This window comes from Carettochelys insculpta, chromosome 1 (assembly GCF_033958435.1).
Source record: "Carettochelys insculpta isolate YL-2023 chromosome 1, ASM3395843v1, whole genome shotgun sequence".
Lineage (NCBI taxonomy): Eukaryota > Metazoa > Chordata > Testudines > Carettochelyidae > Carettochelys > Carettochelys insculpta.
Window position 1 is genome coordinate 26,091,934 of NC_134137.1, and position 23,559 is coordinate 26,115,492.

At 47.2% G+C, this 23,559-nt stretch overlaps 1 protein-coding gene across 4 annotated transcripts in view; it reads left to right on the forward strand.

Moving 5' to 3' along the window:
• Nucleotides 1–23,559, forward strand: part of CCDC83 (coiled-coil domain containing 83) — an 83,046-nt gene that overhangs the window by 26,411 nt on the left and 33,076 nt on the right. For 3 of the 4 annotated variants that reach the window (XM_074983780.1, XM_074983758.1, XM_074983774.1), the window contains exons 3-7: nucleotides 1,779–1,863; nucleotides 4,678–4,846; nucleotides 7,450–7,617; nucleotides 20,375–20,466; nucleotides 22,077–22,145. In XM_074983780.1, coding sequence (XP_074839881.1) covers nucleotides 1,779–1,863; nucleotides 4,678–4,846; nucleotides 7,450–7,617; nucleotides 20,375–20,466; nucleotides 22,077–22,145 — 583 coding nt within the window. The remainder of the gene's footprint in view (nucleotides 1–1,778; nucleotides 1,864–4,677; nucleotides 4,847–7,449; nucleotides 7,618–20,374; nucleotides 20,467–22,076; nucleotides 22,146–23,559) is intronic. The other variant, XM_074983766.1, reaches the window with a different exon arrangement.

A 23,559-nucleotide genomic window follows, 5' to 3' on the forward strand; every position in this document is an offset into this window, starting at 1 on the left:
TTTGAAATATGTTGTATGCATGGCTGTCACTAGAAGGTTGTAGGACCTGGGAAAATCCCCCGTCTGCTCCATTCCCCCATGCCTCCTTGCCTCTTCCTGCCTCTACTCTGCAACTGCCCTCCTACTCTTTCCTTCCCCAAAGCTCCAGCCCTCTTCCCCCATTGAATTCCTTCCAGAGAGTGCCCTGCCCTGTGATATAACCTGGGGAATTAGTGGAGGGGGGGGTCTGGTGCAGGTTGGTAGCAAGGGCCACCTCCTCCTTGCAGTCACCCAGCTGGCAGAAGCAACAGGAAGTGGCATAACCCTGCTCCACTCTGCCACACATCTCCCAGTCAGGTTTCTCCCCCATGATGCTAGAGGGACTGGAACAAAGTGGGCTAAGGCCAGGTCACTCTGCATCATGCTGACACAGTGAAGCAGAAAAAGCTGTTTGGGAGATGGCAGAGCAGAGCATGCTGCTGTGTTGCTCCATTTCCCATGCCTTCCACCACCATTGTGAGTCAGGGGGCATGATCCCTGCTGCCAGCTCCAGGTCTGCAAGTAATTTGCCAGACTACCCTGGGCCCTGCAGGCTAATCTCTATATGGGGAACCACCCTGTACATAGGACAGTTGGAGTGGTCACCATGGGGTTCCCCAAAGCACAGAGCCTGGGACAACGGTTGCAAACTCTCCTATGAATAGGATGGCTCTGGTTGCATGTTTCTATTCCATAGCCTACCTGACTTTTCTCTCTTTCTGAGTCTATCTGGTCAAAAGAACCTGAGGGGGTTTGCAGCAGACAAGTCCTCCTGTACCAGCATGTAGGGGCATAGGGCACTAGAAGTAGCTCAAGTCACCCAAACAGGTATCTCTGAGGGGAAGAAATCTCTGAGAGCTGTTCTTGGGACATTTGCAGACCTAACGTAGAACACACATATGAAACACGTCTTGAAGATCAACAGTGGCATGGACATGTGCAACACATCTTGAAGACCAACAGAACAGTATATAACTGCTTTATCTAGTAATCAGTGGCTACATGCTAACCTTTGCTGTGTAATGTAAATTGTGACAGGGATAGTGAGATAAGCGAGCTTTTGTGTGTACTCTCTATAGCCTCCTGTCTCCAAAATAGCGAGGAAACCCTTCCACACCATTGGGGAAACAGCCTTTCTGCATGAGCATGTCTTTTTCGACCACATATCTGCCTAAAATGTTATTTCAAGCCAAACTATTAAATAATTCCCTCTTCTGCAATTACAAGGGTGTGTATGTGTGTGTGTGTGTTCTTTGCTTGATTGTTTTGTTTTTCAGTGCAGCCCGCCAGCAGAGAATGCATAGTTTGTAAAGCGCTCTGGAAGCGGAACACCCAGCAATTTCTACAGGGCCCAAACTCCAACCCTTGGCAAGATAACGTAAAGGAATCTGCCAATAGATATCCATGGAATTTCCCATCATCCATTCCAAATTGTACATTGAAGAGGCATTGACACATGAGGGAGACAACGTGGTCCTGGTAATAGGGCAACTGCGAAAGTGGAGAAATCTTAGTTCTACTCTTGACTATGTTATTGGCTGACTGTCTGATGCTGTGGGACGTTAGTTAATTGTTCTGTGGTCCATTTTCACAATATGTAATATAGGGACAACAGTGCTCACTCACCTTAGCAAAGCAATTTGAGATCCATGGGCAAAAAGCACTAATTAGTATTTGTATCTGACTTCCTTAAAATAACTCCTTCCTTCTCCCTTCCATAGCTGTCTTATGAATGTTAATGTGTGCTTCTTTCTCCTCAGAATTCAGATAAAGGAAGAGGCAATTAATCAGCTTTTATTTGAACTAAAGCAGCTGACAGAAAAGAATAAAAAATATCATGAAAGAGTAAGTAAACATGCATCTCTCTGCCATCTCACATACTCTCTATCTTATTTTAGCTAGTAAAACTAAATCATTTATCACTGTAAGCTAAATCCGCTTATTGTAACTACACTGGTTGTAGCAGTTAATGGCTACGTCTACACGTGAAGCCAACATCGAAATAGGCTATTTCAATCAATAACGTCTACACGTCCTCCAGGGCTGGCAACGTCGATGTTCAACTTCGACATTGCGCGGCACCACATCGAAATAGGCGCTGCGAGGGAACGTCTACACGCCAAAGTAGCACACATCGAAATAAGGGTGCCAGGCACAGCTGCAGACAGAGTCACAGGGCGGACTCAACAGCAAGCCGCTCCCTTAAAGGGCCCCTCCCAGACACAGTTGCACTAAACAACACAGGATACACAGAGCCTACAACTGGTTGCAGACCCTGTGCCTGCAGCATGGATCCCCAGCTGCCGCAGCAGCAGCCAGAAGCCCTGAGCTAAGGGCTGCTGCCCACGGTGACCATAGAGCCCCGCAGGGGCTGGAGAGAGAGCATCTCTCAACCCCTCAGCTGATGGCCGCCATGGCGGACCCCGCTATTTCGAAGTTGCGGGATGCGCAACGACTACACGGTCCCTACTTGGACGTTGAACGTCGAAGTAGGGCGCTATTCCTATCCCCTCATGGGGTTAGTGACTTCAACGTCTCGCCGCCTAACGTCGAAGTTAACTTCGAAATAGCGCCCGGTGCGTGTAGCCGTGACGTGCGCTATTTCGAAGTTAGTGCCGCTACTTCGAAGTAGCGTGCACATGTAGACACGGCTAATATTTTGCAAAGCCTATTTTGAAAGCAAGATTATTGAATAATTTTATAGGATTAAGAAAGTATAATTTTGTCATCTAAAATATATGCAGCTTAAACTGCAGTTCTGCTGTAAAAGCAACTTTAAAAATGAGTTGCATGGATCTAACAATTTGTTTGGGTGCTGCACAAAAACAAATAAAATCCAACTTTCGTGTTATTTGCCATGCTGGTTGTTCAAGGCTAAGAGGACTAAAAAGCAGTATGATGTTATTTCTGTCACTTAAGTGAGCAGATAATGACTCCAAATATGGATTTGTTGAATAAGAAGGCACCAGAGGTATCACTGCTGAGAATTGAGAGTGAGATTGATATTTTGAAGGAGGAAGTAAAACAAGCAGTGAAATGACAAAAGAACCACAAAAGCCCTCATGGGAGAGATGATCACATATGGCAGAGAAAGTATGATTCAGTAAATATACTGACTATGTAATATAGCATGGAAAGGAGGGAAGGAACCTAAGGAATGGACAAGATCTATGCTTGTGACAATACACAAGAAAGGAAGCATGTTGGAGTGCAAGAACTACAGAATGATTGCCCTAATGAGTCATCTGTTCAAGGTGCTGACGGTGATACTGGTGGAGAGACTGAGATTGCAGATAGAAGAACATCTAGCAGATGAGCAGGCAGGATTCAGGAAAGATAGAAGTACCATACAGCAGATATTGGCACTAAGATTGATAGCAGAGAAAGCTCAACGAAAGAAAATGAACATCTGACATTGTTTCATTGATTTTCAGGAGGCAGTTGACAGTATAGATCAGAAAGTGACTTGTGTGGTGTTGGAGTCATATGGAGTGGATAGCAGACTGATACCGTTGTTGAAGGATATTGAGAACAATGCGGAGGCAGTAGTGAGAATGTGTGGAAGGTTGGGAGGTTGGGTTAGAATGAGTAGAGGTATGAGACAAGGAGATCCAATATCGCCGAGTATCTTCATCACGCCCCTAGAGAGAGTGATGGACAAGATCAAGGAAGAAGTAGAAGGAATATCAGTGCATGGGATGAGAATTAACAACTTGAGGTTTGTGGATGATATAGTTGTCATTGAGGAAGAAGAAAAGAAGCTCAAGACTGTGGTATTCAGCATAATGCACGGCTCAAATAGGAGAGGCAGACCCCATAGAGAATGGGTAGATGATATAGTAGATGGGTGTGGAGCTTGTCTGCAGAAACAAAGCCACTCTGTACTGGACAGAGAAAAATGGAAGGAAGTAGTGAGGGAGGCATCGGACCCCAACAGGCACTGAGCCCATGGTGATTGATGATGATGATGATGATGATCTTAATAGTCACCTCTGATGTAGTGGAGTTGTACAAGTGAAAATGAGGAACTAATTTGATGTGTAGAATCTCAGATGTAGTCAAAATGAGAAAAAGAGCCCCACTCAACTCTCCAAGCTAATTTTGCATTGTTCCAAGGCAGTAGTTTGTCTTCCAACAGTCGCCAATGTCAGGTGCCCCAGAGAAAATGAACAGAACAGGGAATCATCCAGTGATCCATTATGTTTGTCTTTCTGAGCTTCTGGCACACAAAGGTAAGGGCTCTATTCAGCCCCGTTCTGGCTAATATGCATTGATGGACCTATCCTCCATTCTTTCTTTTTTGAACCCTATTATAATCTTAGTCTTCACAACATCCTCTGGCAAAGAATTCCACAGACTGACTGTGCCTTGCATAAAGAATACTTCCTTTTGTTTGTTTTAAAATAAGTCAGTAATAGGTATTATTATTAAAAACAAACATGCAGCCTACATTTGAAATACTGAGCAGTCTAATTTTCTGCCTTTTCCTGTTGGTTTAGAGCTTGAGGTTAGGTAGAAACTTCTGGGCCTTACAAAAATCCTTCAGCTATACTTGGCAGAGTGTTTTTGCTGGGCACTGTCTCACAAATACAAGTTATACTCCAGAAGAAACTTTTAAAGCTTACTTTATTATGTATCTTGCTGTTGTTCCTCTTGTAGAATAACCATCTGAAGGAAGAACAGCTGGGACACATCAGGAATCTACTAAGCGACTTGGAAACACAGGAGAAAGAACTAGAGGAAAAGGAGGTTGTAACCCGGGATGATGTAGAGGCGGCAATGAGAGAGAAGTGGCAGTATGTTAGAGACCAAGAAATGCTTCTAAAAGGTGAGTAGCAACTTACGAAGTGCTGTTTGCAGTTTTATGTAGTTAGGATTGAGCTTAACTTTGTAATAAAAGCACCACCATCTAGCCAGTCTGGTGTAAGCAGGTGTCTTCCTCAGTTTCCCTCACTCAAGTTGCATGTCTGAAACTTCCAGCCTGGTTTGATACAGTACATTGGCCCTCTAGCAAAGTCAGTTAAGAAAACTTTCACCTCTTCAGGGATCTTCGAGTTGAAAAAACATACAAGTGTTTTTCCACACACAGTGTCAAGCTGGGTTTGTCTTCCTCTCAGATTTCAAAACTCTTTGGTCTGCCCCCTTGGATCAGGTTTCCAACCTTCCCTGGCTCTGCTCAATCTCTTCCCTAAGATCCTCCTTTGGGAGGCTCTTTAGGGTTTCTCCAACCTTCTGCCAAGCAGAAACTCCCTGCACTGGCTCTCCACAGCCCTCTGTCCTGTCTCCATGCCAGAAGTCCTGTTTTAGCCAATGATCTGCCTCTCATGTGATTTTCCTCTTTTTCTCCACATGGGAAAGTGAGTGAAATGTGTTACGGATGGGACTGGAATCCCCATCTTCACTAAAAGTGCCAATCACTGCATGACACAGAGATTCAATCCATTGGTTATATAAAAAGAATGCAATATTTACTCTTTGAATACAGAAAGAATTGTCCAGGAATTTACAAATAAGTAATTTTTTTAGTTTATTTATAATTAATTTTAAATGATTCCTCTAAGAAATTGGGTGCCCTATATTGCTCTTCTTATGCCTTAAATTTAATGGAATAACAGAAACTCTCAAAATTTTCCATGTGGTTAAAACTCGTTGAAATGTTGTACAATGACTACGTAACAGAGAGAAAACCGTGCTAGTCTATATACTATCAAAACAAAAAAGCAGTCAAGTAGCATTTTAAAGACTAACAAAATGACTATGGCTATGTCTACACTAGCCCCAAACTTCGAAATGGCCAGGCAAATGGCCATTTCCAAGTTTACTAATGAAGCGCTGAAATGCATATTCAGCGCTTCATTAGCATGTGGGCGGCCTTGGCACTTCGAAATTGACGCGCCTCGCCACCGCACAGCTCGTCCCGACGGGGCTCCTTTTCGAAAGGACCCCGCCTACTTCAAAGTCCCATCAGCTCATGGGAATAAGGGGACTTTGAAGTAGGCGGGGTCCTTTCGAAAAGGAGCCCCATTGGGACGAGCCGTGCGGTGGCGAGGCGCGTCAATTTTGAAGTGCCAAGGCCGCCCGCATGCTAATGAAGCGCTGAATATGCATTTCAGCGCTTCATTAGTGAACTTAGACATGGCCATTTACGTGGCCATTTCAAAGTTTGGGGCTAGTGTAGGCACGGCCTCTGTGTAATTTTTTTAAAGATTAGTAGCCATTTATTACTGTTGTGTTTCACAACTGAAAGTTTGTTTTTCCTCAGAGGCAGAAGAATAATGTTCTACAACAGAGAATTAACAGCACTGCCCTCTTTGACCACGTCTACATGGGCAGATTCTGTTGACAGAAGTTACCATCAACAGAGAAATCTTGACAGAACCTCTATCTAAAGATTGCATCTACACACAACTTGCTCTATCAACAGAGAACTGCCAGAGTGTGCTGTCCTCTGGTGACAGTACAGTGGAATGGCAGCTCTGCAAACAGGGCTATGACTGGAAGCCCTCTCTGTCCACAAATTGTCTACAGGGACACACTGTCAACAAAACACTGTTGACAGAGACCTTATAGCTGAACGGGGAGAGGTGTAACTCAGCCGATTAAAGAGCCCACTTTTGTTGACAAATTCTCGACAGAGTGCCTTAGCCGTGTAGACACTCTGCAAGTTTTGTTTACGGAAGCCCTGTTCTGTTGACGGAGGGTGCCCATGTAGACATGGCCTTTCAAGATAGCTGCCATCTTCCTATTGTTTTTAGCAGACTGGAGCCCTCAGTTAAAAAGGTGGAAATGTCTGTTTAAAATGGCTGTGGTCACTTAGGCTAGGTTTATACAGCAGTATTATTTTAAAATAAACTATTCTGGAAGAGATTTTCCAGAAGAGCTTATTTTGAAATAATGCATCTACACACAAAATGCATATTGAAATAGTGCTCAGCTAATTTGAAATGGAGTGTCCAGACACAGTGAAGCCTATTTAGGATTAGAGCCATTGGACGCACTATATCTTATTTCGAAATAGCCCCTCTTCCCTGTCTACACAACCCCTCTTCTAAAATATCTATTTTGGAATAGACGCTATTCCTCCTAGAATGAGGTTTACCAAATGAAAAATAAGCCATTTGCTATTTTGAAATTATTTTGAAACAGTGTTTGCGTAATGTAGATGCTCACTCACAAAGTTATTTTGGAATAGCATCTGTTATTCCAAAATAACTTTGCTGTGTGGACACACTCTTCTAGTTCTCAACCAGGTCAGACCAAGGTGCTTATACAGAAAATGGTGGCCCTTGAGAATGTGTAGGACAATGATTTTGTCAAAATATGTAGGTATGAGATTTCTTCCTCCACTCCCATTGAAAGCTCCCTAACTGAAAAAAAGTGGTACAGTTATGGAAAAAAGAACTGATGCCTCTGGTTATGTTATTTTGACAGAGCTATCCTCCAAGATAAATGAAGTTAGGAAAAAACTAAAGGTAAAACAGGCTGAGAAGATTTACTGGTTAGAGTACAAAAATGTGGGAAGTGGAGAACATGCCAAACAGATCAAGCTCCTAGAAAAGGATATCTGTGGACTCAAAGAAGACATTGAGCAAATGACAGGTCAGTTATGACAAGGTACATATAGTGCATAAATAAGCTACAGTGCTCATTTGCAGAAAATAATTTGTGCTTGGACTAATTACATCCATTTAAGTCAAATTATTTAAACTTATGTGCCTAAAATTCAGCTCTGTAATCTGTGTGTAGGCAACTAAATAAAAGCAACTTGGTTTTCTGAGGTGCTCTACTTAAGTCAAGATAGTGTGGCAGGTGTGCTACAGCTTTGTAAATCATGTTGCTTTCATATGCATGGCTAAAAACAGATTATGGAGTCTAATTTTAGTTACCTAAGTTTGAAATTAACAGAGAGGCAACTGTGTTAGTCCGTATTCTAACAAAACAAACCAGCAGTCATGTAGCACTTTAAAGACTAACAAAATTATTTATTAGGTGATGAGCTTTTGTGGGACGGAAGAAGTGGGTCTGTCCCACAAAAGCTCATCACTTAATGGATTATTTGTTGAAGTGCTACATGACTGCTGGTGTAAGTTTGAAAGTGTTGGTCTGTGCTACTGTGCTGAGTGGTTCTCATGTATAACACCTCATAGGTTTCCATTTGAAAGCTCTTTTAATACAGGAAAAAATATAGATCATTTTTGGGACTGGTGAAATTTAGACCTGGTATTGCCAGGTGCAAGTGGAATTTCACCTGGGTATGCAAGAACTGAATTTAGCCTACTGATTACAAAGTCCCATATCTGCAGCTTTGCAAAATCCCCAACATGAATATTTGCAAATTCAAGGCACATTTTCAGTGCTGATGAAGCAATGGAGTGTATGTAAGACCTTGGGTATAGAGATGAGTGCTCTGTAAAACCATTAAATAGATTAATTCGTATAGAGGGCTTTAAATAATATGGGTTTTATTTAGACTTTTTGTAATTCTTATTGTTTTTTAAAAAGCCCTGATTTTTCCCCTGTAACTCTTTTTCATATTCATTACCACAGCCAAGCAGCTTGTAGTGACAGGCAGTGACATCACTATGAGACAGGTCTCTCTACAGGCTGTGCCAGCCATTACCAATCATCAAATCCTGCTGATAAGAGCCATTCAGCTATCCTCTTTGTTGTCCCCAGGGTAATTGTTCTGAAAACATACTTTATCTTGATAAAGATCTGAGCTGTTTTTCCTACTGCATATTACCCTGTCAATTTGTATTATAAGTAGCTACCAAGAAAAGACTAGTCTTGCATTTTCTTTTCTCTTTTTTAAATCAGTTCAACATTTTAGATGTAAAATATTGCAGGAAAGTACATTGTCTGCATTGTCTTCAACTTAACTATCTATGCTATAAGGAAGCACAAGCTAATTCATAAAAACGTAGAAGATTAGGGTTGCAAGAAACTTCAGGAGGTCATCTAGTCTAACCTCCATCTCAAAACAGGGTCAGCTTGTCTCCAACTAATTTGTTCCAGCCAGGACTTTGTCAAGCTTTATCAAAAATGACGAGGGATGGTGATTCCACCACCTCCCTAGCAACACATTCAAGTACTTCTCCATGCTCAAAGTGAAACAGTTTTTCCTAATATCCAACTTAACATCTTCTCTGCAACTTCAGACCATTGCTGCATGTTCTGCCACTGAGAATAGCCTAACTCCATTTTCTCTGAAACCCTTCCTTAAGGTAGTTGCAGGCTGCTATCAAATCCTCCCCTCACTCTTCTCTTCTGCACACTAAATAAGCCCAGTTCCCTCAGTTTCTCCTCAAGTCATGTGCCTCAGATCCCTAATAATGTTTGTTGTCTTTCTGTGGACTCTCCAATTTGACCTCATTCTTTCTTTAGTAGGGGACCCAAAATTTGGCACAATTCTGGAGCCCTGAGCAATTTCACGCCTCTCAAGCTGAGTCTACGCTTCCATTTCTCTTTTGAAAAAGGCATGCAAATGAAGGAAATCAAAATGCAAATGAGGCACTGATTTACATATCTGGTGCCTCATTTGCATTTCCTCCTTTCAAAAGCGCTTATTTCAAAAGAAAAAAGCAGTGTAGATGGAGCTCTTTTGAAAATAAACCCTATCTTTGAATGAGACTTTCTTCCTATTTTGTTTTAGGAAGAAGGGTTCTTTTGAAGATGGGGTTTATGTTCGAAAGAGCCCTGTCTATACTGCTTTTTTTCTTTCAAAAGAAACTCTTTCAAGGAGAATATGCAAATGAGGTATCATATGTAAATCAGTGTCTCGTTTACATTTTTGATTTCCTTCTTTTGCATGCCTCTTTCGAAAGAGGAGTGCAAGTGTAGACACAGCTTGGCTGCATTGACACAACATCCTTTTGAAAGGATGGCTTTTGAAACGAAACATCAAAAGATCGCCTTCCGACGAGGAGCATCCACACTGGCAAACAGGGAGCGAAGGTCTGACCCATTGCCTCGAAAGGCCCCACCGTACTTTCCACATGTTGCAGGGCACCCTTTCAAAAGTACAGGGCCAGGAAATGCCACGGGCAGGGTTGCATGGCGACCAAGTCCTGCTGGGGCTGTCGCCAGCCACTCCTTTAAAGGGCCCTCCCCCAGTTGCCCCCGCCTGCACACGATGAGAGCTGGCTAGCTGTCCACAGGCAGGTAGATGGAGAGTGACTGGTGGAGGCAGCCTGGGTCCCCCGGACCCTGATCTGCTCCCGCCCCTGCATCAAGGCCATGGCCCGCACACTGGTTGCCGTCATGGCAACAGTGCTCCAGTGGCCCCGGTGTCCCCCCCTGGTGTCCCCCCTCCTGAAGGCACGATGCCCACACCCGGTACCCTGGGTCATTCGACACTTGTGGGGCTTCCACACAAGCAGTGACTGGTGGGACTGGCTGGTGCTGGAGGACTGGGGAGGTGACCAGTGGCTACAGAATTTCTGGATGACCAAGGGGACATTCCTGGAGCTGTGCTACTGGCTCGCCCCAGCCCTCTAGCACCATGACACCCAGATGACGCCAGCGCTCCCACTCCAGAAAAGGGTGGCAATTACCCCCTGGAAACTGGCCACCCTGGCCAATCACCGATCCATCGGCCACCAGTTCGAGGTGGGCAGGGTCACCATCAGGGTTGTCCTAAACAAGGTGATGTCTGAAGGTGGCTCACCTGGCTCGCCTCCTGGGAGGGCTTCTTGGTCTCCTTTGGAGGGCCCTGGGGTGGGGATGGGGGGATTTGCCTGGCTGGCCATGGGTCCTGGGAGGGCAGCAGGCTGGCTGGAGTGTCACAGCTGGCAGTGTGCTGTACAGCAGCATGGGCTCCATGCTGCCTGCATGCTCTCAGCTTCCTCCCTGGGGGTTTGTGGGAGCCTGCGGCTTTAAACGCAGGTGGATGTCAGAGCCATAGAGCTCTGCTTGTGCTGTGAGCAGCACCGCCACCTGCCAGCTGATCAGCACCATGGAGGACTCCCTCTTTAGAAAGAGCTGGCTGCGGAGCATCTACACTTACTCTCTTTCAGAATAGTCTTTCGAAAGGGGGCGCTCTTCCCACATGGGAATGGAGGACCGATGTTGACAGAATGGCCCCATTCTTTCTAATTTAATTTAGAAAGGCCATGGTGTGTGTGTGTAGATGCTCCATGTGGCTACATCTACACTAGTCCAAAACTCCAAAATGGCCATGCAAATGGCCATTTCAAAGTTTACTAATGAAGCGCTGAAATACATATTCAGCGCCTCATTAGAATGCCAGCAGCCACGGCACTTCGAAATTGACATGGCTCGTCGTCGCGTGGCTTGTCCAGATGGGGCTTTTTTTCGTAAGGACCCCAGCAACTTTGAAATCCCCTTATTCCTAACAGCAGATAGGAATACTGGGATTTCAAAGTTGCCAGGGTCCTTTCAAAAAGAAGTCCCGTCCGGACGAGCTGTGCAGCAGCGAGCTGCGTCAATTTTGAAGTGCTGTGGCTGCTGGCATTCTAATGAGGTGCTGAATATGTATTTCAGCACTTCATTAGTAAATTTCGAAATGGCCATTTGCATGGCCATTTTGAAGTTTTGGTCTAGTGTAGACACAGCCCGGAAGTTTGAAAGGCTGGGCATCTTTTGACAGTACTTTTGAATGTACTTGCTAGTGTAGATGCAGCCCTTCAGGGTATGTCTACACACCAGTTATTTCAAAATAAGAGCAGTTATTTCAAAATAGCTATCCTAGTAGCTACACAATGCAACCACTATTTCAAAATAATTTCAAAATAGTGGTTGCCTTGTTTTGAAATAGGTGCTATTAAGACAGGGAATAGTGTCTACTTCGAAATAAGCCATAGGGATTACGTCTACACTCGCATTCCTCTTTCAAAAGGGGCATGTAAATGAGGGAAATCAAAATGCAACTGAGGCACATATTTACATATCTGGCACCTCATTTGCATATCTTTCCAAAGAAGAAAAGCAGTATAGATGTGTCTCTTTTGAAAGCAATTCCCATCTTCAAAAGAACCCTGCTTCCTATTTTTTTTAGGAAGAGGGGTTCTTTTGAAGATGGGGATTTACTTTCGAAAGAGCCTTGTTTACACTGCTTTTTTTCTTTCGAAAGATGCTCTTTTGAAAGAAGAATATGAAAATGAGGTGCCAGATATGTAAATCTGTGCCTCATTTGCTTTTTCAATTTCCCTTATTTGCATGCCTCTTTCGAAAGAGGAATGCTAATGTAGATGTAGCCAGGGTGTCCAATGGTTCTATTCTGAACTAGGATGTATGTGTGTAGATGCTGTATTTTGAAATAGCTAAGTTTATACACACCCATGCTAGTGCTCCAGGTACATGAGTTACCCCATCAACTCTCTATTATTCCAATCACATAATAGTTCCTTGTCTGTGCCAACACTTCCACTTTTCCTGGTGTACTCTCTTCCTTGTGTTTCCTTCCAGTATCCCACTTTCCCATCTCTTCCCCATCCTTCTCCCTGGAACAACATCCCATGGTTGAAGAATCCAAAACCCTATCTCTGATACCACCTGCTCAACCATGCATTTATCACCACAATTTGATGGTCCCACCTGGGCCTTTTCCTTCAACAGGGAGGATGGAAAAGAGTACTACTTGTGCCTCTGATGCCTTTATTACTCCCAGAGCCAAGTGACTTGCTCCAGTGACCTACCCTACAGCGGCTGCTGACTTGTAAAAGTCTTTCTGGAATAAGTCCAATAGGCAAGCAAAGTGTAGACTCTGTTTAAGTCCTTCCATGCATTTTCCAGGGTATGCCAAATAATTTGGAAGCTCTCCACCTTATGACTTACACATTACCTGTTCAAAGTTCAAGCAAGCTAGAGCTGAAAGGCTCATGCATGAAGGTTTCCTTTATAGCTTTCCTGGTATGCTGGCAAGCCTCCTCACACGAATTGTCAGAGCTGAGCCTTCCCAGAGAACGAATAGGCAATGCAGATCTCTGCTTTGACGCTAATCTTCTAACTCCTGCACGTGCAGTGCTGAACTAATTATATTCATTCCAAGAAGCAAGAGGAAGTGTTAATGATATTGCTCAAAAACAGGTCACAGGCCAAGGTTTCTCATGGAGGGCTATTTTGAGCACAGTGTTTGGCCACGCAGTTTCTATTTCGGGACACAAATGTATGGCAGAGCTATTGCAAGCACTGTGTGTTGTTCCTGGTAACCCTTGTCACACGAGGGTTACCGAGAAGCTCGAAAGAGCCCCTTATTTTGAACCCCGGTGTAGTGTGGCCTGCATCGGGTTCAAAACAAAGGAGCTCCAATTAACACGCAGATTGTGCACTGCAATTTGCTTAAGTTATTTTGAGCTAGGGCTACAGTGGTTAGTGTTTTTCCTATTTGTATTAGTATGGTGTGCAAGCCTCTGCCCACATGAAGGGGTATGGAGGCTCACCAGCAGGAACTTGTAAAAACATTATACTTATACTTGCCTCAATCACAATACCATCAGTCTATAGGCAAGAATAGCATTTGTTGTACCCTTATATAGGGCACAGCATTTCCTCTGTGAACCAACCCTGTTCACGTTGACCAGCACAGGGCTGCATGGCTTCTTCTTTCTATGTCTCTTCCCCAGTTGTCTTGGGAAGAGTAATGGTGTTTCAGCACTAACCTCAAGGGTGTTGCAATTATGGAATTAAAGGACTGTGATTAGCCATAGCACTCTGGGAAGAAGTTTCCTTGCCTCCTTGCTGCTCTCTTGCATACCAGCACAGGACAGGGTCCAGTTTGCAGATATCCATTAATATTCGTCAGTATCCACAATATACAGCAATTATGCATGAAGACTAGCACCATTCTTCTTCGAGTGTCCCCGTGGGTGCTCCACCATAGGTGACGGCTTGGCCGGCGCCGCAGATCGGATCTTCCAAGCAGTTTCTGCCGGACCGTGCATGCGCCGGCGCGCGCCGCTCCCTGGCGCGCTCCTGGCCATGTGCGCGATCCGGTCCTCGCCAGTTCCTCTCAACCGCCGTCGGCTGCAGACGGAATCCGACTAGGCTAAAGCCACATAGCGTATTCAACGACTTTATTTGTTTTCTCTTTAAAGTTTTTCAGTTCTTAGGATACCATAAGTAACCGGTTGTTATTTTGTAAAAAAAAAAAAAACAAAAAAAACAAACAAGCTACGGAGGGACAGCTCAAGCCAGTCCCAGTAACAAGCGCCGGAGGCCGGGAGCTAGGGCCATCAGCCCTCCTGCGGAGGCAGGCCATCGGACGGGGAAACAGCACAAAGAAGTGCTAAGTACCCACAAACAAACTCAAAGACTCACCAACAATGTCCTCCTCAGGCTTTAAAAAATGTGAGTCCTGCCGAGAGGCGATGCCAGTGTCCGATGGGCACAGTCTATGCATAAGGTGCCTGGGGGAGTCCCATGTGGCACAAAAATGCGCCTTCTGTGCAAAGTTAACGACCAGAGCACGGAGAGACAGGGAGATGAGAATTAAACTGCTGCTTCTTGACAAGGCCCTCCAGCCAGACGTGCCGGAGCGGCCGCAGCAGGAGGGACCCTCCGGGGCCCTTAGAAGGAAAGCTGCCTCCCTCACTCCATCAGCGCAAAAACGGAGGAAAGTTTCTCCAACCCGATCCCTGCCGGCAGCAACAGTGAGCGGGATGGGAGGAGCGAGCAGCCCCCAGCCGCAGCAACAGCTGATCGGCGGCGGCACGGAGAGCCACGTGGAAGCGGCTCAGCCTCCGATGATCAGCCAGCCGCCCCGCACCGCAGGCAGGGCGGCGGCTAAGCAAGCGCCGGTACCAGCGGCACCGCAGGCAGGGGCACCGACCCCCGGGGAACCGGCGGTGCAGAACGCGCAGGCACGTAGCCTGCAGGCGCAGAAGGACTCCGCACGTGCGGCACCGCCCTCGAGCGTGCCTAGCACGGTGCCGACGGGGCCGGGATCCCCCACCCATCAGGGGGCGGAGTTACCTCCTCAAGGGAGGGGGAAGGCTGCACACAAGAGGAGGCATTGCAGCCCCTCTCCAGACAGGGCTGTGGAGCTCTTTTCTCACAGCCCTCCGCTCATGTTGCAGACTCCAACCAGAAGGCAGGAGCCCCCCCTAGCCTACCCGGAGCCCCCTTCTCCTTTCCTGCAATCAGCCTCCCCATGGCTGGCACCACCCTCGCCCTTCCTGGGATTTGAATCGCTGGACTATTATGCAAAATCGCTCTCTCCAGTGTCTCGACGATCCCCCTCTCCCAGACACACAGGGTACGTGCAAAGGGAATGGTCAAGGTCACCTTCCCAGGAACAGTGCCTATACTGCCATGGTCGTCCCTACCACGTGGGGCATGGACACCATCGGCAATCTACCAGGGAGAGATCCCCACATATTACCTCGTACCCCCGAGGGCAATCGCGATCGGGGACGGAAACTCAAGCATCCCAGGGGGGACTGGCCGTGGACCCACGAGATTTTCCCTCGCAAACCTCCAGCGAGAGGGCGCACCATCACCATCAAGAACCGGAAGGGTCCAAAGAAATGTACCCCAGCGGTTCCTCGTTTTCCTCCCCGGATGAGGCCACGGCCTTAGGGGACGTCCATCCCAAGGACGATCTCAAACAGTTTCAGGAGCTGTTTAAGAGGGTAGCTTTCACGCAAGGCATCCAGACAGCACAAGTGCAAGAGAAACATCATAAGCTCCTTAAAAATTTGAGCTCCCCGGCCTCCTCCAGAGTAGCAATCCCGCTTGATGAAGCGATCTTGGAGTCCGCCACTACCATATGGCAGACCCCGGCAACTATTCCGCCTGTCCAAAAGAGAGCGGATAAGAAATACTTCGTGCCGGCGAAGGGCATGGAGTTCTTGTTTAGCCACCCCCAGCCAAACTCCTTGGTGGTGGAGTCCTCGCAGCAAAGATTAAAAACATCTCAATTTAAAACAGGGGGAATGGACAAAGATGCCAAGAAGCTAGAGCTGTTCGGCAGAAAGGTCTACTCCTCCTCCACTTTAACCTTGCGAATGGCAAATTATGCAGCGCACTTGGCGAACCATAATTTCGACAACTATGCCAGATTAACTTCCCTCATGGACTCGCTTCCAGAGGACAAAAAGCCGGTCCTCAAGGCCATAGTGCAAGAGGGCTACGCGGCTGCGAGGATGGAAGTTCAGATTGCTTTGGACGTTGCGGACACGGCAGCACGTTCCACAGCAACTGCAGTGGTGATGCGACGGGAGTCCTGGCTCCAGACCTCGGGCATACCGAGAGATCTGCAGGCGAAGATAATCGACCTTCCCTTCGACTTGCAGAAGCTGTTTGCTGAATCAACTGACTCGGTCCTTCATTCCAGTAAAGACTCAAGAGCCACACTCAGGACCTTGGGGATTTACACCCCTCCATACTCAAAGAAAAGGTACTACCCACAGCAAAGGCGGTACCAATACCAGCAACAGCGCCCCCAGTATCACAGGGGTTACGAGCAAGGGCGGCATCAGCAGCACCAGCAGTACAGAACCCCCAGGCGACGCTCACAACAGGGCCGTACGTCCTCGGGACGGGGCCAAAGGCCACAAGTTTGACATACAAATCCAGGGCTGCGCCATCACCACCATTGCACAAGATCATCCGAAACGACTTTTTCACCATCGCCTCCGACCATTCTACGACCAGTGGCAAAGGATCACCACAGACAAATGGGTGCTGGAGATCATAGCCACGGGGTACGCCATCCCCTTCCAGTCGCTCCCGCCGCCGCGACCCCCACCCAAGCCCCACCCCCAGGAGGCCTCCCATGTAGCCAGGCTCAGGCAGGAGGTGGCCCACCTAGAGTTCATAGGGGCGGTGGAAAAGGTGCCGGAGCAACTGCAAGGGAAGGGGTTCTACTCTCGGTATTTCCTGACGGAGAAAAAGACAGGAGGCTGGAGGCCCATCTTAGACCTTCGTGGCCTCAACAGGTATCTGCGCAAGCAACGTTTTCGGATGATCACTATTGCCTCCATCCTTACAGCACTGGACGATGGAGACTGGTTCGCAGCCCTCGATCTACAAGACGCGTACTTCCACATAACCATTCATCCGGCTCACCGACGTTTTCTCCGGTTCATGGTGGGCAACGAACACTTCCAATACAAGGTCCTACCGTTTGGCCTTTCCTCGGCCCCCAGAGTCTTCACCAAGACCTTGGCAGTGGTGTCAGCCTACCTGCACAGACAGGGGGTGTTTATTTTCCCGTATCTGGACGACTGCCTGCTCAAAGGGACCTCGAAAAGGGAGGTTCTCCGCATGATACGCGTCACAGCAAACACGTTCTCCGCACTTGGCCTGGTTATCAATATGGCAAAATCAAAGATAGACCCCTCACAGGACATAGAGTTCATAGGGGCTCGCATAAACTCGGTCTCGGCGAGAGTATACCTTCCAGAGGCTCGCTTTCGAGCCATCGGTTCCCTCGTGCAGGTCATCACCTTCAGCCCTACGGTGCCGGTCTTGACGTGCTTGCAGCTGCTGGGCCACATGGCAGCGGCTACGTTTGTGGTACAGAACGCCAGGTTGCACATGCGCGGCATGCAACATTGGCTGGCAAGTGTATACAAGCCGGCAGTACACACCGTTCACAGGGTGGTGTCGCCCCCACCTGGGGTGCGCGAATCCCTGCAATGGTGGGTAAACCCCGGGAACTTGCTAACAGGGGTACCCTTCCATCAGCCGCAAATATCGGTTTTCCTCACTACGGATGCCTCCCTCATAGGATGGGGAGCGCACATGGGCGAAGAGGTGGCTCAAGGACTGTGGTCACCCACGGAACAGTCTCTGCATATCAATGTTTTAGAGCTCAGAGCAGTGTTCAACGCCTGCAAACACTTTCGAGACCGTATACAAGGCAAAGTCGTCGGGATCAGTACAGACAATACCTCCACCATGTTTTACATAAACAGGCAAGGAGGAGCTTGATCCCGTACCTTATGCGCGGAAGCAATCCGCCTATGGAACTGGTGCATCGCCCACGATATAATCCTGAGAGCCTCCTACTTGCCGGGCACGCACAACGTGAAGGCAGACCAGTTGAGCAGACGTTTTGCGCTCACCCACGAGTGGCAGATCCGTCCCGATCTACTACGGCCCATTTTCCACGCATGGGGGTTTCCCCAAATAGATCTGTTTGCCACTCAGCACAACAAACAGTGCCCACGATTCTCCTCCAGAGCAGGGCTGGGCCGGGGGTCCCTGGGGGACGCGTTCGCGATCCCGTGGGGAGGCCCCCTGCTTTACGCGTTTCCCCCCGCAGTGCTGATCCACAAGGTTCTGCAAAAAGCCAGGAGAGACAAGGCTCGGATGATCCTGATAGTCTCAACATGGGATCGCCAACCATGGTTCCCCCTACTCCTGCGCCTGTCGGACCGCCCACCGATGCCTCTTCCGGTGGCGCCGGACCTGCTCACGCAAGCCCAGGGGTCCATAGTGCATCCGCACCCCCAAAGCCTGCGACTGCAAGCGTGGTTAATCCATGGCTCAGCTCCCTAGAGAGCACATGCACAGTGGAAGTACAGCAAGTCCTAGAAAGTAGCAGGAGGACTTCCACTAGGAAAACCTACAAACAAAAATGGACTCGCTTCATGGCTTGGTGTTCTACCAAGCGGCTGGCCCCCCTTTCGGTGCCTATACCTACAATTCTAGAGTATTTACTGGACCTCAAGAGAGCAGGACTCTCGCTATCCTCGTTAAAGGTCCACCTGGCCGCCATCTCGGCGTTCAGACATGAGGAGGGAGGGCACACGGTGTTCGCCCACCCTATGGTTACCAGGTTCCTCAAAGGGTTGGTAAACCTATACCCCCCTCGGAAACCGATTCCACCTTCGTGGAGCTTGGACCTGGTGCTTACCACACTCATGGGACCACCGTTCGAGCCCTTGGCCACGGTTCCCCTTCGCCTCCTTACAGTAAAGACGACCTTTCTTCTTGCAATTACGTCAGCCCGTCGGGTGAGCGAGCTTGCGGCAGTCATGGCAACGCCACCCTGTACTGTCTTTTCCAAGGAGGCGGTAACCATACGGCTGCATCCAGCCTTTGTTCCCAAAGTTTCTTCCGAGTTTCACATCAATGAACCTATTGTTCTACCCTCGTTCTATCCAAAGCCTCATAACTCCAGCGAAGAGGCGCGCCTACACCTCCTGGATGTGAGGAGGGCGCTAGCCTTCTACGTAGACAGGACCAAGTCCTTCCGAAAAACGGATAGACTCCTGGTCTCCCTCGCTCCCAAATCTAAAGGAGAAGGTCTCTCATCGCAGAGAATCTCAAAGCACATTGTATCCTGCATAAAAATGTGCTACGAGCTCAGAAAGACTCCTTTGTCGGCCACTCCCAGGGCTCATTCCACCAGGGCGGTGGCAGCATCAACAGCCTTTTTCAAGGGCGTTGCATTGAAAGACATTTGCAGAGCGGCGACCTGGTCATCCTACGACACGTTCGCCAAACATTACGCCCTTCACAGGGTATTCCAAGAGGATACCCGTCTCTCTGCAGCGGTCCTCTCGGGGACCAGCTGCACATAATCCGATTACCCACCACCTATCTGGGTTACTGCTGGGTAGTCACCTATGGTGGAGCACCCACGGGGACACTCGAAGAAGAAAGAGAAGTTACTCACCGTAGTAACGGTGGTTCTTCGAGATGTGTCCCCGTGGGTGCTCCACTTCCCGCCCATCCTCCCCGCTTCGGATCTCTGTTAGTGTTTTGCAGGGGCAACCGAGGCGGTTGGTCGAGGAACTGGCGGGGACCGGATCGCGCACATGGCCAGGAGCGCGCCAGGGAGCGGCGCGCGCCGGCGCATGCGCGGTCCGGCAGAAACTGCTTGGAAGATCCGATCTGCGGCGCCGGCCAAGCCGTCACCTATGGTGGAGCACCCACGGGGACACATCTCGAAGAACCACCGTTACTACGGTGAGTAACTTCTCTTTCAGTGGAATATATTCTCTGAAAATAGAGTTTCTCAGGCATTAGAATTTGGTGGTGGCATTGATGCCATCTTTTACATATGTCTACATAATAGGTGAAGCTATGATTGTAGCGCTGTAGGCATAGTTGTCCTAGCTTTAATCTAGCTGATGTGGGTAGCAGTGTAGATGTGGCAGTATAAGTTAGCCATCCAGGTACATCCTCAGACGCCTTCTTGGGTTTATACTTGCATTGCTAACCCAGGCTAATTCTTATGCCTCCACTCATTATCCATGCTGGCTAGATTAAATCTAACCTCATATGCTTCCCTGTACTATATTCACCTCTTCATAGCAATACTGACATGCTCTAAAGAGATGCTGGCTTTGGAGTCTCATGAACTCAGAACACCAAGTCAGTTATCTCATCATCTGCAGGGGAAATCAATGTCACCTAATGATGTCTGCTTTGCTTTTGAAAGAGTACTATAGACACACTATGGAAATGACAAAAGAAAAAGTGGACAGATTGGCTGAGAAACAAATGGACCAAAAGAAGGAATGGGCCACTGAGGTATTTTTCCAATTTAAATATTGCACGTTAATTACAAATACTGTTTCTGTTCTTTCTGAGTTTAAACTGGATTTAAAAAAAATGCTTACTTGGGCTTTCTTTAGTGGAATGACAGGATATCTTTTGTGTAGGAATAGAATAAAATGAAACTAATATTTTATTGAGCAATACTGGATTGCTCTCATTTTAAATATATTGTGCGCAGAATAACACCTAGCTGTTATATAGTAGTATTCATCGGTAGATCTAAAAGTGCTTTTACAAAGGAAGAATTTTATAGTTGGGGAAACTGAGGCACAGAGGCTCACTCAAGAACTTAACATTTTTACTGTGAATATAATTTTGAAAAATAAAAATTATTGTAAGATTGTGGGCTTTACAATAAAATGTTGAATCTGTAATAAAAATCCACAAAGTAGATATTGATATTGCTATTTCTCTCAATTTAAAAAAGTCCAAAAATAAATATTAATATGAACATATGGAATAAAAATGTGAATACATAACTTCAATTAAAAATGTCAACAAATAGGTTTTGACATTTCAAAAAAATCATGAAATGTATTTTCCCAATGCTGTAGTTGCAGAAACAGAACTGGCAAGTATCAAAGCCCTCGTCCTGCAACCACTTACGTGTTTTTTTGTTTCAAACGTGCATGGTTCCACTGAAACTAAATATGTGCATACGTGTTTGCAAGTTTGAAGCTTTAGTATGTTCTTTTCTGGAAGTTTTATATCATATTATTTTCTCACTCAAGAATTGAGCTTCATCCACGAGTGACCCAAAATGGTCAGAAAGTTAGAAAAACATAGTTCAGTTTTCTGAAGTCTAAAGACAAACTGTTAGAATTTACCACTATATGTGGGATCTGATTTCTCTCTCATTTATACCAGTGTTCGTATTCAGTCAACAAAGCGATCTGTGCAGATGAATCTATATGTTCTTGACTAGAATTCCACACTTTATTAGATTGCCTTCAGAGATTAAGGTTTTAGCGTCACTGACTTCTGTTAAATTATTCCTTATATACAATGGTGTGAGAAGAGTCAGAACCATGGATTGGGTACATATGGTGCTAAACAATGGATTATTCCTGCCTGGTAGTTCATTTCCTTCTTGAATCAGTATTGAAAACAAACCTCTGATCCCGCAATCAAATTCACTAGTACAGACCTTTTTCACTGAAAAGAACCCCCCAAGGTTCAGGGACACAACACTGAATTTGTGTATTACCTACCTTCCATTGCAAAAAGCCTGATATTATAAAGATAAGATTATAATGTCAGTGCAAAATAAATCAGAAATATTAGCTAGGAAGGAGGAACAAAGTTCTTATTTAGGGAAACATATGAGAAATCATAACTGGTCACAAATTGCTTTGGAACGGAGGAATAACTTATTTGAGGGCTAACTCTCCTGCCCACCCCCTGGCAGAGTCACTTCAAGTTCCACGAGGGAATGGTATAGGGGAATCTTGCACTGTTTCCATTCCCCTATGAAGATATTTCCTGCCTAGAGGACTAAACAGACCATTAGAAACATTTTCTTCAAGTGTGTGCCATTGTCAAAGTCTTTTCTTCAGAGAAGATCTAAAAATTTGTTTTCTCAGAATGCTGTAAAGCACATTGACAAAACTAGTCGCAGGGAGATTGAAGAAAATGAGTGGCTGAAAGAAGAGGTAAGAGGATTACCTGGTTTTTTATCCTGTGATAATTAGGGTTTGAATTTAGTGGTGGTCTGTAGTCATCACTTTACTTTTTATTATAGGCCTTTAAGGACTTCAGCAAGAAAGATGAGCAGGATGTTGTCTTAAGTAAATCACAATTGTGAAGGAAAGACTGGTTCTTCTTCGAGTGGTCCCCGTGGGTGCTCCACAATAGGTATTGGGCTCGCCCGGCGCCGCAGATTGGAAATCTTCCAGCAGTTTCTCCTGGATCGCGCATGCGCCGGCGTGCGCCGCTCCCCTGCATGCCCCCGGCCGCGTGCGTGATCTGGTCCCCACCAGTTCCTTCTCAACCACCATCGGCTGCAGACGGAATCCGCTCAGGCTACGGCCAGAGTCAGATTAGATAGTGTTTCTATGTGTAAATTGTTGTTTTTTTCCGGTAAAAAAAAAAATATATATATATATATATATATATATATATATATAATAAAAAGAGAGAGAGGAGCAGAGAAGAAGAGTGGACGTGAAGGCCAGTAGGCTGCCTGCTGCCCCGCAGGCCGGTGACTGCAATTCGGGTAAACAGGCACGGATTAAGTGCTAAGTACTCTATTAACAGTAAAAGACTCACCGCGATGGCCTCTTCAGGTTTTAAAAAGTGTGAGTCCTGCCGTGAAGCTATGCCGGCCTCCGATGGGCATAGTGAATGTATCCGATGCCTGGGGGAATCACGTTACCCAGAAGTGTTCTCACTGTGCTAAGCTCACAGCCAGGGCCAGGAAAGACAGAGAAATATGTCTTAAGATGCTCTTGTTTGACAAGGCCCTCCAGCCGGACTTGCCAGAGAAGCCTCACCCAGAAGGGCCCTCTGGGTTACATAAGAGGAAGGCAGCTTCTCTGACCCGCTCGGTGCAGAAATGGAGGAAACTCTCCCCAGCTCGATCCTTGCGGGCGGTTTCAGTGAGCGGGAAGGGCAGAGCACACAGCCCCCAGCCGCATACTCAGGCAAGCGGCAGCGCGGCAGCGCACGTGGCAGAGGCTGAGCCTCCGGTTACACAACAGCTGGCATGCGCGGCGCCTACAGCGTCAGCCAGGCAAGCGGCGGAACCGGCGGCACCGCCACAGGCGGCACCGACCCCCGCAGCACCAATGGTTCAGGGCCGCCAGGCATGGAGCCTGCAGGCACCCGAGGAAGTTACCCGCGCGGCACCGCAGCTGAGCGTGCCGAGCACGGCGCCGACAGCAGGGCCGAGATCCCCAGCGCGGGAGGGGGCGGTGCCAGCTCCGCAGGGGAGGGGCAAGGCAAAATCAAAAGCCCGGCTCCGCAGCCCTTCTCCGGACAGGGCTGCGCTGCTACTTGCAACAAGCCCTCCCCCTGTGCTGCACACGCCGCCCAGAAGGCCTGGGTCTCCACCAGCCTATCCAGTAC